Here is a 13,647-nt window from a genome sequence, read left to right as displayed (position 1 = left end):
CTGGAGACGTTAATCCATCCCTTTGTATCGGCGGCAAGTTAATCCTTGTCGTGTCTGACCTAACACCTGACCCACATCATCACGGCCACGTCATGAGCTACTACACCCTTGCTATGCGCCCCCCCCCACACACACAACCTGTAACCTGTTGAGGATTAAGGAAACAACTTCAAACAAGTACGCCAGTGAGCTCATGTGGTGTGGGTCAGGTGTTAGGTCAGACACGACGAGGATTAACTTGCCGCCGATACAAAGGGAAGGATTAACGTCTCCAGTAGCTGCAAAACCATGCAGTCTCGGGTCATATCAGTTCATGTACAGCCGACCAATCCACCAGTTACAAGCAATTCACTTCAGTTCTGCACAAGTCTCCATCGTGACAAGACGAGGGGAGGCTAGACGACTTTTAAGTTCTCTTGTGTTTTCGATCCAGTTATTTACTTCGTTGGAAGACATAATACTATAAGGTAAGAAATATTAAAGTATTGGTTAAAAAATATTGATGTGACTTTTGCTGCGGTACTGAGATTAAATATTAAGATTTTGTTTCACAGCATTGCGATTTTATACTAAGACACTATCCTCAATGGGGTACAAACAAAAGCCCCCCCGACAAAAGCCACCCAGACGAAAGCCACCCAGACAAAAGCCCCCTACTTTGATCGGGGTGGCTTTTGTCTGACAACAGTAAGGGCTTTCAAAAGTTACGGACATAATTAAATAGTTGAGGGTAAAATATACTGTTCTTCTCTGTGGTTAATTATTGGTTAGGTTAGGGTTAGGTTAAGTTAGGTTGGGTTGGGTTAGGGTTGTCAGACAAAAGCCACCCCGATCAAAGTAGGGGGCTTTTGTCTGGGTGGCTTTCGTCGTTGTCGGGGGGGCTTATGTCAGACATCCATTTTCACTGTACTCTGAGTCTGTAATTTTAGATTAAGTTGCTACTTTTTACATTTCCATTGTATTACATTGATACTAGTGTCATTATACCGTGATTTTAGATCATACTCAATAAAAGATAACGGTGCAGTACAATTGTTTTATGTAACGGATTCTAACCTAACCTAAAATAATATATATATATATATATATATATATATATATATATATATATGCATGCAGAAACTTCACATCATGAAAAGATATAGTAGTATTTCGCTTCTAATACATCCTCAGGCAGAGGATGTATTAAACGAAAGTATTTGCTGCTTGTCTTTCCTTTCTCTCCAGTGGTTATTGTGCAGATATATATATATATATATATATATATATATATATATATATATATATATATATATATATATATATATATATATATATATATATATATATATATATCTTGATAAAATCACACACGGAAATGGAAACAACGGAGTACCTTAGCTTGTCTTTATTCAAGACATCTTATCCACGTTTTCATTGTGGATTATGAAATATATATATATATATATATATATATATATATATATATATATATATATATATATATATATATATATATATATATATATATATATCAAAAATTATGCATTTGCTGAGGAAATGCTATTTAAGAAAAAATGTTTTCCTATGCATATTCCTTTTGGAATAGCGTTTTTTTATATTATTCAATGCCGTAATAATAAATAATGTACGTAATACATTTTGAATTTTTTTGTAAATTCACAAAAGCATTCTTTTGCTACACAGAGCTTTTTTCTTAATGTGTTATTTGTCAAAAGTGTAGAATTTGTGACTTGTGATATTTAGCTTCATCACTTTTATCTAAAGTTCTCGTCATTTTTTTCAATTTTTTTTATCTTTTAATTTTAAACATGCAGTGTGAATTTATTTCTCGAAAAATTAATGTTTTATACTTCTATCACTCTGTCCCCAGATGAAGCGAGCTAAAGAAAGTGGTGCTGTGTATAGAAAAAAGGGAAAGGCAAGAGAGGAAGTATTAAACAAGAATAAAGGGGCACTCTTTAAATACATCAGTCGTATAGAAACCAAATCATTATCAAATTCAAGGGATTCAAGTTCAACTTCAAGCGATTCGTCAACTTCAACTCCTTCAAGTGATGAAGAACATGAAGAAGAAAATATTCCGGGACCAGCTGTGGACAGAGTGGACATAAAAGATGTTGGCCTATGGCCAAGCAAGATTAGCAATGACACACGGATCTTTCTGGTACGTCAAGGTGCGCCTGTGGTTCAAAATCTAGATTCTGATTTTGGTGAAGTAATTCGTGAAGGTGTGTCAACCAAAGGACAAACTAGAAAACTAACACGCGAATGGTTTTTGCAAACTCTGCCAAATGGTGAAAGAATGTTGAGATCATGGATGGTGTACTCCCCTTCCAAGGAAGCTCTTTACTGCTTTTGTTGCAAACTGTTTAATTCTGAGGATGGATTCAACATATGGTGGAAACTGAATCCTAGAATATCCGAGCACGAATCCAGTGCAGCTCACGTTCGGAATTTCACACAATGGAAGGAGTTGGAAATTAGGATTGCTCGTGGAGCAACAATTGATGTATTTTTTGTGGGGGCACGGGCGGGGGGGGCGGCAAACTCAAGGGCCGCCCCGGGCGGCACACACTCTAGCTACGCCACTGCGGAGTGGTCAGTTACTCTGTAACTGTAATATCTGTTAGAATTTTTGGTGGTTAATATGACATTATTTTGACATATCTGGTAGAAGGTGTGTAGGTCCTTAGATAAACCAGATGAATCATAATATACCTGAAGTTTATTACTAATAACTTATTAGTGTATACAAATCCTGGGAAGTTGTATTTAAAAAAGGTGTTATTATCGTTGTAAGAAACTATCCATTAACACTTAGCGAAAGAGCTAAGTTTATCCTAGAAAATTTTCAATGAATCCGTGTGAGAGAAAACGAAAAAATATATTTTATTGCTAACTTGTACAATTTACTAGAGACTATAATTCACGTAATAATAATATTAAATATTAATATTTAATGAAGGAATTATTACCACTGTGTTAAAATATCACACGTGAAGAAAACATGTAACAATGTATAAATAGCTGAAGAGATAAGGTTACGGACTAACTTAGGTCAAGATGTCGGCCAGAGAAAAACAGTTTCATGCCTCGTCATTATACAAAAGAAAGATATGGATCATTATTGAAGCATTGATTATGAGAAGACAGAAAAGTGAATTGATATTGAGGTAAAACTATTAATTCTTTGTAATATTATTACCTTAACGCTGAATTGAATCACCAAAGCTCTGACGAAACTATCAGATCGAAACATCAATATTTGGATAACGAATTTTTTCTTACTAACAAACAAAGTGTATCTAAAAATACAATAAATATTGTCCATACACATAATGTATCTATTAATGTGATATTTAATCTCACCAAAAATCTTCCCGAACGCTATAAGCACTATGCAATCTGAAAAATGAAAGAAGATTTTCAACATTCCGAGATGACAAGCCCCAGTCTGCTCATTATCACCTCCATCGTGCCCAGGAGTTCGAGAAGATTTTGTTGTACATGACAGATGAGATTGGTAACTGATTAAAGATAAGGAATATCAGGTTTTACCACCAGGACCTTCCTCCTGCAGGTGGTAGTGAGGGCGACCTTTGTATTGTGTTGTGAGGGGCGTTGTTAAAGTCTCTCAAGGCTTCATTATCCAGGGTAAGCTCTCTCAGTGTTTTCTCCGACGCTGTGATCTCCGCGTCACTCAGTCTGCTGCTGTAACACCCACTTGCCTCTTGCTCCTTCTGGCACCAACCTCTTAATGAGTGACCCTCTGATGTCACTAGCTTGATGTTCAATATAGCCTGACTGATGTTGTCTGAGGCAGCAGCTGACTCAAAGTTTTCTGTACCAATAACAGCAGCACTTTTACCTGTAGCCTCGGGAATAAAATCGGCGGTTTTGGAAGGTAAACTCAAGTTAACTACCTCTAAAGTTGACTTTTCTTTGATGGTGGGAAGCTGGTGGGTAAAGTTGGTGAAGCGTCCTCCTGGACCGCTGAGAGTTCGAGCTACAGACTTGAGGGTGATGGACGAACGCTTCTTGAAGATGCCATTGAGGCCTTTGTCAAGTTTCTTGGTGCCCACCTCCAGATCCTCAGCGCTGTACGACGACGTCTGGCGCAATAGTTCCACCAGACTGTACAGAGAAGGAACAAAACCAGTTCATAAACAACATTTGCCATCAGAAGCTGTGACAGTTTTTCAGTATATTTCAGTATATTTTGGAAAAGATAAATGAACTGCAAAGGTGACTTACATGAAGGCGATCATGATGATGACGTTGAGACTGGCACCAAAGAAGAACTGGGCAGCGGGGAAGGTGTCGACGGTGTTGTAGTAGAGAGGTGAGTAGGCTGCGTAGCCCATCATCGGCATGAGGCCGTTGAGGGCCGCCATCACGGCGTTGATACGACCTGACCAACAACATCAATACCAATTAAAGACCAGAAATAAGAAGTACATAATTGATAATTTACACAATAATTGGTGTTTATATCAGTGTTATGATATTTAAACAAAATAATTACGAAGACAATCTACAAAAAAAAATTTATATAAGGAATCTTGCATAAGTATTTTGTTCAGGCTAGTGGTGAAACAGTGTATAACTATAGTTCTACAGTTCATGAATAGCTCTCATTGAAATTAACATAATTGACCATCAGAATGAGAATAAACTAATGTGCTCACCTTTCTCGTGGCTGGTGACAAGTTTGGTGGACATAGATTTGAAGGCGATGACCATTGCGTTGGAGATGACGCCTGCAGGCGGCCCCAGCCACATGAGGAAACTCTGGGAAGGTCCGCTCACCAGCCCGTAGCACACGTACTCACTGATCATAGACACAGTCCCCAACACCACCAGTGACGCGTCCGTGAACGACAACAGCCGCGTCAGGAACGGCACCAGGAACAGCGAGCCTGAAAACATTTACCACATGAGACTACCGGCTAATGGACGCCTATTAAAGATTGTATATACAGCTTAATGACCACACATCGCTCCTGAACCAAGAAGACCTCTCAACAAGACCTCCTGCTGGACCCGGAACTGTGAAGACCGCCCTCTCCCTTGTACCACTGTTGGCCATCTTCCCGGACCGGACCACCCACGACTGTCATCGTCCACAACAACTCACGAGCGTTCTCGGTTTATCGAGCATTAGCTTGCCCTCCCCACTGGTGGTGTGAGTGACCCACACTCCAGCTGGAGAGCAGTTATAGCGCGATATTCCCGGCGTGGTTTGAGCTCTTTTCCTTCTACTACCATTTTTCCCTTTTCGCTCTGGCCTAGGGACCTGCACCCTCAAAAGTGTATTCGTCCTGCGGTCCCCCCTGTAACTGTTCACCTCCCTCCCAGGAGATTGTGAACACGAAAGGGGGTCGGAGCAAAACCCTCCCCAGCCGAGTCTTTCCAGGAAAACCGTGATCGTGCGGGTCCACCTGGAAAGAGGGTAGCAATCCTTATCCTTCCCAAATAGGCACACTTAGCTCACGTCTATAAGTGAGCAGTCACATACACTAGGAAGTAGGCTTCCCCAATCGGGGCTCCGGGAGAGAAGCTCAGGAACCACTCTACGACCACCAGCTAGTGGGGAGTGCTGTAATTCCTCTGCTATTTACTCAACCGGAATAGGTAGGATCTAAAAAAAAAAAAAATAAAAAAACCCGGTTATGGAGCGCGTACGCCCTCCTAACCGCGATCCCCGCCTGAACCGCCAACCTGACGACCCGAACTACGACAGGCTTCGCACAGAGAAAGCAGACCAGTTACGCGCCTTCAACGAAGCCCTGAAAAGTAGGAACTCTGCCACCACCTCCAACAGCTCCCAGAAAGAAACTGGACGTTTCAACTCCCCTGAACCGAACCACGGCCCAGAAGGCAAAAACCACAGAACACGAAGACATGGACCTGATTCAGTTGGAATCGAACTTGGACATCTCCATCGAGGACCACCAGAAGTCCCCGATGAAACAGTGGTGGAAAACGTCAGCACCCTGAACATCCTAACATGGAATGCTCAGGGCATCAAAAACAAGAAACACCTCCTACAAGAAGCAGCAGCCAAGGACAAGCTTGACATCATACTCCTACAAGAAACACTTCTACAAGAACACCACTGTTTCAAATTCAGCGGTTACAAGACATACAGGAGGCATTTCACGCAGGCGTCAACAAGAGGATGTATGATCTTGGTCAAGTCAAGCATACCCTCCGCCGATGTCACGCAGCAATTTCCATGTGGGGAAAACATCGAGACACAGGCCGTCAAAGTAACCCTCCAAGAACGGGAATTAACTGTTCACAACATCTACAAGAACCCAAGGGGCTCACTGGAGGTTACTCAATTATTTGCTTCGGCCGCTGACCACGCCACACTCATAGGAGGGGATTTCAACGCACATCATCCCTTCCTAAGCTCGGCAAGCCCCACAAATGAAGACGGCCTACACCTATACACCACCTTTCAAGATACACCCGAGATCTGCCTCCTGAACACCGGAGAGCCCACCCACACCAGGGGAGGAAGGCTAGATCTAACCTTCGTCTCCAGTGCACTACAGCCTTCGGCCTCCTGGCAGATACACCCCACGCTGACCAGTGACCACTTCGCCACCCTAACAACGCTGAAGGTGAACAAACTCCCCACTCCACCCCCCCCGAGATGGAGATACAACACTCAAAAGGCAGACTGGGGACTCTTCAAGAAACACCTGGCTAAGTGGCGCGAAAAATCACAGCCGGCCGGCGCAGCACCCGCGGATGAGACAACCCTCCACCACCAATTGGTCGAGGCGTTTCACCTAGCGGCAGAAGAGGCTATCCCAAAAACAAAACCCACATCAAGACAGTACAATGATTACTGGTACTACTGTCCCAGGGTGAAAGAACTCAACCACAGAGTGAACATGGCCCGAAGAAACTACAGGAGACATCCCACGGCAACAAACAGACATCTCCTGCAAGTCATAGTTAAGGATACCAGGGAAGAGAAGGAAGAAATTAAAAACGTAAGCTGGCTCAAGTGGTGCTCCGAACTGAACGAGCACACCTCCCTTGGCAAGATGTGGGCCCAGATCCGAAGGGCATCTGGGAAGGCAACACCACCACCACCAACTCATCCCAACCCAGAAGAGGAAGCCGAGAGACTTGCAAAACTGTTCTCTGACCGAGCAGCAACGAAAAACCTCCCGAGACAGGCGGAGGAGACACAACGGCGTCTGCGACAGGTCAGACTCCAGATGATCGAAGAGGCCTGCAACAGTGAAGATGACACTGACAGACCATTCAACCAGCAAGAACTCCAGAAGTCGCTAAAACGAAGCAAGGACACAGCTCCAGGGGCCGACAGGATAACCTACTCCATGCTTTCTCATGCCGGTACAGCCGGACACGAGGCTCTGCTGCAAGCCATCAATGCTTCGTGGACAGCACAAAGACTCCCACCGGAATGGAAGAAGGCAGATATACAGCCCATTCCGAAAGCCCAGAGAACCAGACAAACCGAGGCCCATCTCCCTTCTCAGCTGCATAGCGAAGACGGGAGAAAGAATGGCTCTCAACCGACTCAAGTGGAAAGTAGGCAGCCCACACCCTCACATCTTTGCTTACACCGAGAACACCGGCACAGGCAACAACATCGCCGAGATACTCAGCACAGTGGACAACAAACCAGCTCTGGTGGTCTTCCTCGACCTGGAGAAAGCCTTCGAACTAGCAAATCCTTTGGCCATTACAACTACGCTCGCTAAAAAAGGCGTCAAAGGAAGGTTGCTGGGGTGGATCCAGAACTACCTCACACAGAGAGAAGCACGAGTACGCTTTCAGGGAGCAACCTCAAGCTACAGGGTCCACGAAAACGGAACCCCACAAGGAGGCATCCTCAGTCCAATGCTGTTCAATGTCCTGATGGAAAATCTAGTCAAACTTCCCTTCAGACAAACAGCCAAGCTCCTATGCTATGCAGACGACTTACAGCTTATAGTAAGAGGATCGAACAGACTAGCCAACACGCAACACGCACTCCAACTTATAGAAGAGGAGTGCAACAGACTTGGACTCAAGATAAATCCAGCCAAGTCGAAAGCGATGGCCATCTGCACAGACACACCAGACAAGATGCTCTCCATACAAAACACGCCGGTAGTCTGGACCAACGCCCACCAGTGTCTTGGAATCTGGTTTGACCAGAAACTCACCTTCAAGCCGCAACTCGAGTATCTCAGGCACAGGACGAAGAGCAGACACAATATAATGAGGTCGCTCACCAGCAAATCCGCAGGAGCAAACCTTCATGTGCTCAAAGCCTACTACACAGCCGCCATCAGATCGCTGGTAGATTACAGTGCTCCAGCACTCATTGGACTGAGAGAAGACCAAATAGCCAAGCTAGAAGTCATTCAAAACAATGCTCTCAGGACCATGCTCGGAGCACCCATGTGGACCAGAATTTGCAATCTGCAAATGGAAACCGAGCTACCACCCCTGGCAGTACGGGTCAAGCAGGTGACAGCCGGTCTCCTCGCCAAAATCTGTAGAGCAGACAAGCCCACAGTTGCCAAGATTCGAATCAGTGCCTCCCTCCACCTCGACCACAGAGTGCGAGGGGCCACCTGGTCGCACGAGGCAAGCGAGGTCATCCGACACCTGCAAGCAGAAACACTCATCAAGAACAACCAAGACACACGAGACAATGGTTACGCTGTTCCTCCACCATGGATCCCTCCACCAGCCACACTCAAATTTACCGACCTAGGCGATAGTAAAGCCAACCTCCAGAAGGAGGACCTCAAAAAAATAACTCTCGAAGCCATAGCCACCGAGACACCGGCTGATGCAACATCGTACTTCACAGACGGCTCGGTGGACCCAAAACATCATAGATCCGGAGCGGCCTTCTACACCCAAGGTCAGACCCTCCAATGGAGACTTTCCAACGACTGCTCCACCCTACAAACAGAACTGGTAGCAATCTCAAAGGCCCTACAACACGCTGCAACACAACACAACAAGTCCGTCATAATTCACACGGACTCGAAATCGGCCATGCAGGCGCTGCAACACAGTCAACCAAGAGACAACGTCCACATCATCACCTCGATCCTCGCACAGCTACAGGAATTCCAAAGCCAAAACCGACCAGTCGTCTTACACTGGATTCCCAGTCATGTAGGGATCGGAGGAAACGACGTGGCAGACGAAGCAGCCAAGGCAGCTACACGTTCTAGTAGCGTACACATCCAAGTTCCAGCAAGTGTGCAACAGATCAAGAATCACCTCAGAAAGACTACCAAGCTCCACATCAAAAAGAGCTTCCTTCATGCACTCAACGCTGGTTCCCAATCAGCCAAATGGTACCTGGCGGCCACAAAAGGGGAACCACCTTTCGCAGACAAGAAAACTCCAAGACAAACCCAAGTCAGCCTTCACCGACTACGACTAGGGTACAAGTGCTCCTGGCAGATGATCGGAAATGACGTCATGGAATGCACCTACTGTCAGGAGCCAGCAGCCAACCCACTTGAACACTATCTCCTCGATTGCGAGGTCACACAAAGCCTCCGAAACAGAACTCAAATCTCCCAAGAAACACACACAACACCAGCGGCCACTCTAACCCGAAAGGCCCATACAGACCACATTCACCACCTACTCCGGGTCATCACACGATACCCACCACCCAGATAGCTTAGAAAGCATCCTCTCCCAGCAAGTGCGGACCCCAGTTCGGGGGGCGCGCCACTCCGAAGCGGACCACGTCCAAGAGTGGGGGCTGGTGGTAAGCGTCCACTGATCGGGGGTCCGCTCACACTTGCAACCTGCAGTATCCCTCCAATCTGCAGGTGGGACCACCTCCAATCCCAATCCGGTCTGGCTGCTCCTGGAGCTCCAGCCGGAACCACCAAACGGGCCGCCTATAGGCAAAGGCCCGTGTCGGACTTCGGTCCGACAATCTATACAACAACAACAACAAGCTTAATGACCACTAATGGGTGTACCTTGTTCTGGCCACACTGTTGACCAACTGTGTGATTAGTGCTCAAGGTGATGTGTTTGACCTGTCATTAGTATATGTATGGACGTGGATGTGAACAACGTCAGTATAATTATATACTGGGCCAGAGGGTGTCAGGATAGTGATCCCATGACCTGGACTTGTATCTGATGGAGAAATTCCCTTCCCTTCCCATGTAACGTGAGCCCTAAACTATTCTAATGTTGATGTAATAACAACAAGGTAGGCCAGCAGGGTGTGACTTACCGAGGGCAGCCAGCAGGTTGCGGTATGAGATCCAGTAGCCGTAGTCGGTGGCCTCCCAGTGCAGGGCGCGACGCACAAACATGTACATGAAGAACCCTGCGGGAACACAAACCACAAGGGCTTTAGTGTGATCGAAACTCTAAGTTCTTCATTGATATGTCAAACTAACAATGTATACTAAATATGGCCAAGTGACATTGTACCATAGGAACTTTAAAGAGAAGATAGAAATTAAGACAGACGGTTACCTCTGGCCATACGACGAATCATGTTGCCCATGATGACAACCATAAGGAGACAACGGGCGTTACCCTCACGCTTCCTGAACGCCGTCTTGAAGGACTCCACCACGCGTCGCCAGTTGAAGAAGTCGGTCAACATGTTGGTGACTTTCGTGTCCTTCTTCTCCAAGGTGGGCTCGTCCTTGATGGAGCTCTGGGCCTGGAGCGTCTTCTTAGCGAAGGGTCCGTGGCTCTCCTTGATGAAGACGACGACGTAAGCGACGGCGGCGACATAGGCGAGCAGCACGAGGCCCAGAGCCAGGTCATAGCTGCTGTACTTAATGATAAGAGCGCCAATCAATGTTCCCAAAGGACCTCCCAAAAACCACACGGAGTTGGCGGTGCTGATACGTGATGTTCGCTGATTCTCATGACAAATATCGCTGATGTAGCTGATGGTGGAGGAGAGGAGGCCGGCGTTGGCTCCTCCCAGGGCCTCCAAGAGTGTCACCAGGTAGAGCACCTCCACGGGCCAGCTGGTCTGCCAGTTGACCAACAGGGAACCCCCGGCATACCACACACGACCCACCAACGTCATCAGGAGAGGAATCTGTCCAAAGTCACGTTGTTAGAATGTTGAGAAGGAAAATTTGAATATTATTTTGTATGATATATTGATATATATCTTAGCCGTTAAAATGAAAATTCTGAAGGTATTTTATGCCGCAGTATTCGATGTTAATGTTGGTTAGTTTCACATATTATTTTCGTAAGAATTTTCGTATATACAATAAAATAGACGATTCAAGCAGGAATATCAAATGCCACATTTCTAAGGAATATGATGTCAGGACTGAGAACGTCCCTTACTCACCTTACGTCCGTATTTATCACTCCAGGCGCCCATGAAGAGCACGAATATGAGAGGCAGCACCGACAGGATGATGCTGTTGTAGAAAGCAAAGAGGGAGAACTCTCGCTGGACGAGCACACTTTGCTCCGGGTGGGCTGACAGGTTGGCACACACCTGAGAGGACACACAGTTACTCCTCACCTCCTCAACCAGTCTATACTGACAGTGTACTCATGATAAACTCTTCATAATCCATCACAAATTTTACATACAATGACTGTTGAACTTTAGAGCTATATTTACTAACAAGTGCTCATGTTTGTATATTGTTAATCTCATAACTTTGGTTTGGTGATGAAACTAAACTATGCTGTTTATCAAGTCTTCCTGACACAAGTTAGAAAAGTTACCTCCGGTGACAGCCCCAAGTTGACGGAGCATATCTTGTTCATCTGGACGTTCTCGATAAAGAGGAGCATGGCCTCCTTGCACGCTCCGTCGAGGAGCATGACAGGTTCTACGGTGATTGTCCGCAGGGCGGCCAACAGTCCTCCCGCCACCATCCTGCTGGGGAGTTGTACCTCAGCTCCTGCCAACACGACTGATAACTCACAATCTTCCTCCTCCAATACAATTCTTATATCGAGGTTCGCCGATTCACTTCTCTTCTCAGTGACTGGATTTTGTGAAACACTTCAATTTCTGTTTTTGAAAGTGATGCATGGCACTTCACTTGTACTCGACCAATTCTTCTATGTCCCTCGGGAGTGACTCTTCTGATCAGAGGAGAGCAAAATTTTGAAATGCTGGTGTGGAGTGCTTGTCCGTGATCTTATACTCGTTGGGCAACGTCCTGGGTGAAGAAAACACCCCGCTGACGTCACATCCAGGAGCTCTGGTGGGATGGGAGATTGAGGAGTAGAGAAAACTTCTGGACCTGAAATGGAAGGGAAGCTGGTTGCTCTAAGAATTGACTCTCAAGTTTAGTTTTGTCATCCTATGCGTCTAACGAGTTGCACTTTCCTACGAAATTAAATTCCTTAGTGCTGACGTCTATTACTGAATTTTTAACTCCTTCTGCGTGATTGTAAATGAAAAATTAAATGAATGATATATATTGCATGACTTTTTGAATATTTTTCTCTTCGTTATGCAGAGAGAAAATTTAGTAAACCAACATCTTTTACCAGAACATATATCTCTATTACAAAAACAAGTAATGTTAAGTTCAATGGACACTACCATGAACAAAGTATAAATAAAAGATAGGAAAGCCAGAGCACTTGTTCACTATTGTGTCCAAATTTCAGCTTTCCAGTACCTGGGACCACGCCCCGAAAAGCAAGGAAACAAACAATGAACGAATAGAACAGCCACGGAACTCACATCCTCTGGGCATGAGCTTCACATGGCACCAGGAGGCGTGATAGGGCAGTGTTGGGGAGGGAATCTGTGTATAATTGAAGTACAGTATTGGTATCCAGTTATGCTCTCCTGGTTGCCACGTTTTGGTAGGTGAAGTTGAGAGTCAATTTCTAGTGCACTCCTCTAAGTTATCTCTATCTCTCTATTTTCACTTCGTCATCATTAGGTCATGGTTTGGGAGACTAGAAGAGATAATACTAATAATATGAAAGTGAGAATGTAAATAAAAGTGATGAATGACTGTTTTCAGCAGGTGGTGGGGGTGTGAGAAGCAATGCCTCTACGTGCTAACACAACACCTGTAGGGATAAACGCACCTCTCAACCAACCACGTGAAGACCAAACAAGTTTTTACGTACAGGTTACCTTGCCAGCAGCAGCAACAGTGCCTCACAAATAATATCGCCTCACTTTACTCCAAAGCCCCGCCCAATGACGTCAATAGACAGGAAAAATTTATTCAATATAACACATAAGTAGCGCCATACTTATCCTTCCCCTGGGCACCTCCGGGAAGTAATGCTTTCACCGGTCACACGGGTCTTGTCCACACAAACTTATAAATAAATATATAACGTAATAGATTTTTTATCAGCTGGTTTCTGGATCTATTTTACTGAGGCTTCATGGTAATGACCGTGGGTTGGTGACTCTTGGTGGGTGGGTGCTGTTTATGTAATATGATTAAGACTAAAAACATTCTGGATTCTTTTGGAAATTATTTTTTTTTTGCTGGTATTCCTACAGTTAGTGCATAATACACATGATATTAGTGAATTAGTTAAAGTTAAGACTTCTTTTTTTGACAGGTCGACCAAGGTAACATGACGTCTCTTCCTAGTGCGTGTCACTGACGCGGTTATTAAAGTCGCCCGAGTGTTATA

General features: G+C 45.1%; 1 protein-coding gene across 1 annotated transcript; it reads right to left on the bottom strand.

The window, feature by feature from the left end:
- Positions 1-3,273: 3,273 nt before the first annotated feature.
- LOC121872123 (solute carrier family 46 member 3-like) lies at positions 3,274-12,120 on the bottom strand. Its single transcript, XM_042374796.1, has 7 exons — positions 11,749-12,120; positions 11,360-11,512; positions 10,513-11,095; positions 10,265-10,360; positions 4,692-4,922; positions 4,258-4,414; positions 3,274-4,137 (listed from the first exon to the last, which is right to left on the bottom strand). Exons 1-7 carry the CDS (start codon positions 11,899-11,901, stop codon positions 3,558-3,560), a joined length of 1,953 nt encoding a protein of 650 aa, XP_042230730.1. The 5' UTR covers positions 11,902-12,120; the 3' UTR covers positions 3,274-3,557.
- Between the last annotated feature and the right edge of the window lie 1,527 nt (positions 12,121-13,647).

The sequence above is a fragment of the Homarus americanus genome, unplaced genomic scaffold (genome assembly GCF_018991925.1).
Source record: "Homarus americanus isolate GMGI-L3 unplaced genomic scaffold, GMGI_Hamer_2.0 scaffold60095, whole genome shotgun sequence".
NCBI lineage: Eukaryota > Metazoa > Arthropoda > Malacostraca > Decapoda > Nephropidae > Homarus > Homarus americanus.
The sequence above is the reverse complement of the archived record's forward strand: the minus strand, read 5'-3'. Positions and strand labels throughout refer to the sequence as shown.

Excerpts from the sequence above, each read along its gene's own strand:
- LOC121872123 (XM_042374796.1), bottom strand. The coding sequence starts at position 11,901 with ATGGTGGCGGGAGGACTGTTGGCCGCCCTGCGGACAATCACCGTAGAA. Across the intron at positions 11,096-11,359 it reads GTGATAAATACGGACGTAAG|ATTCCTCTCCTGATGACGTT; the intron begins GTGAGTAAGGGA and ends GACTTTGGACAG. Across the intron at positions 10,361-10,512 it reads GATTCGTCGTATGGCCAGAG|GGTTCTTCATGTACATGTTT; the intron begins GTAACCGTCTGT and ends GTGTTCCCGCAG.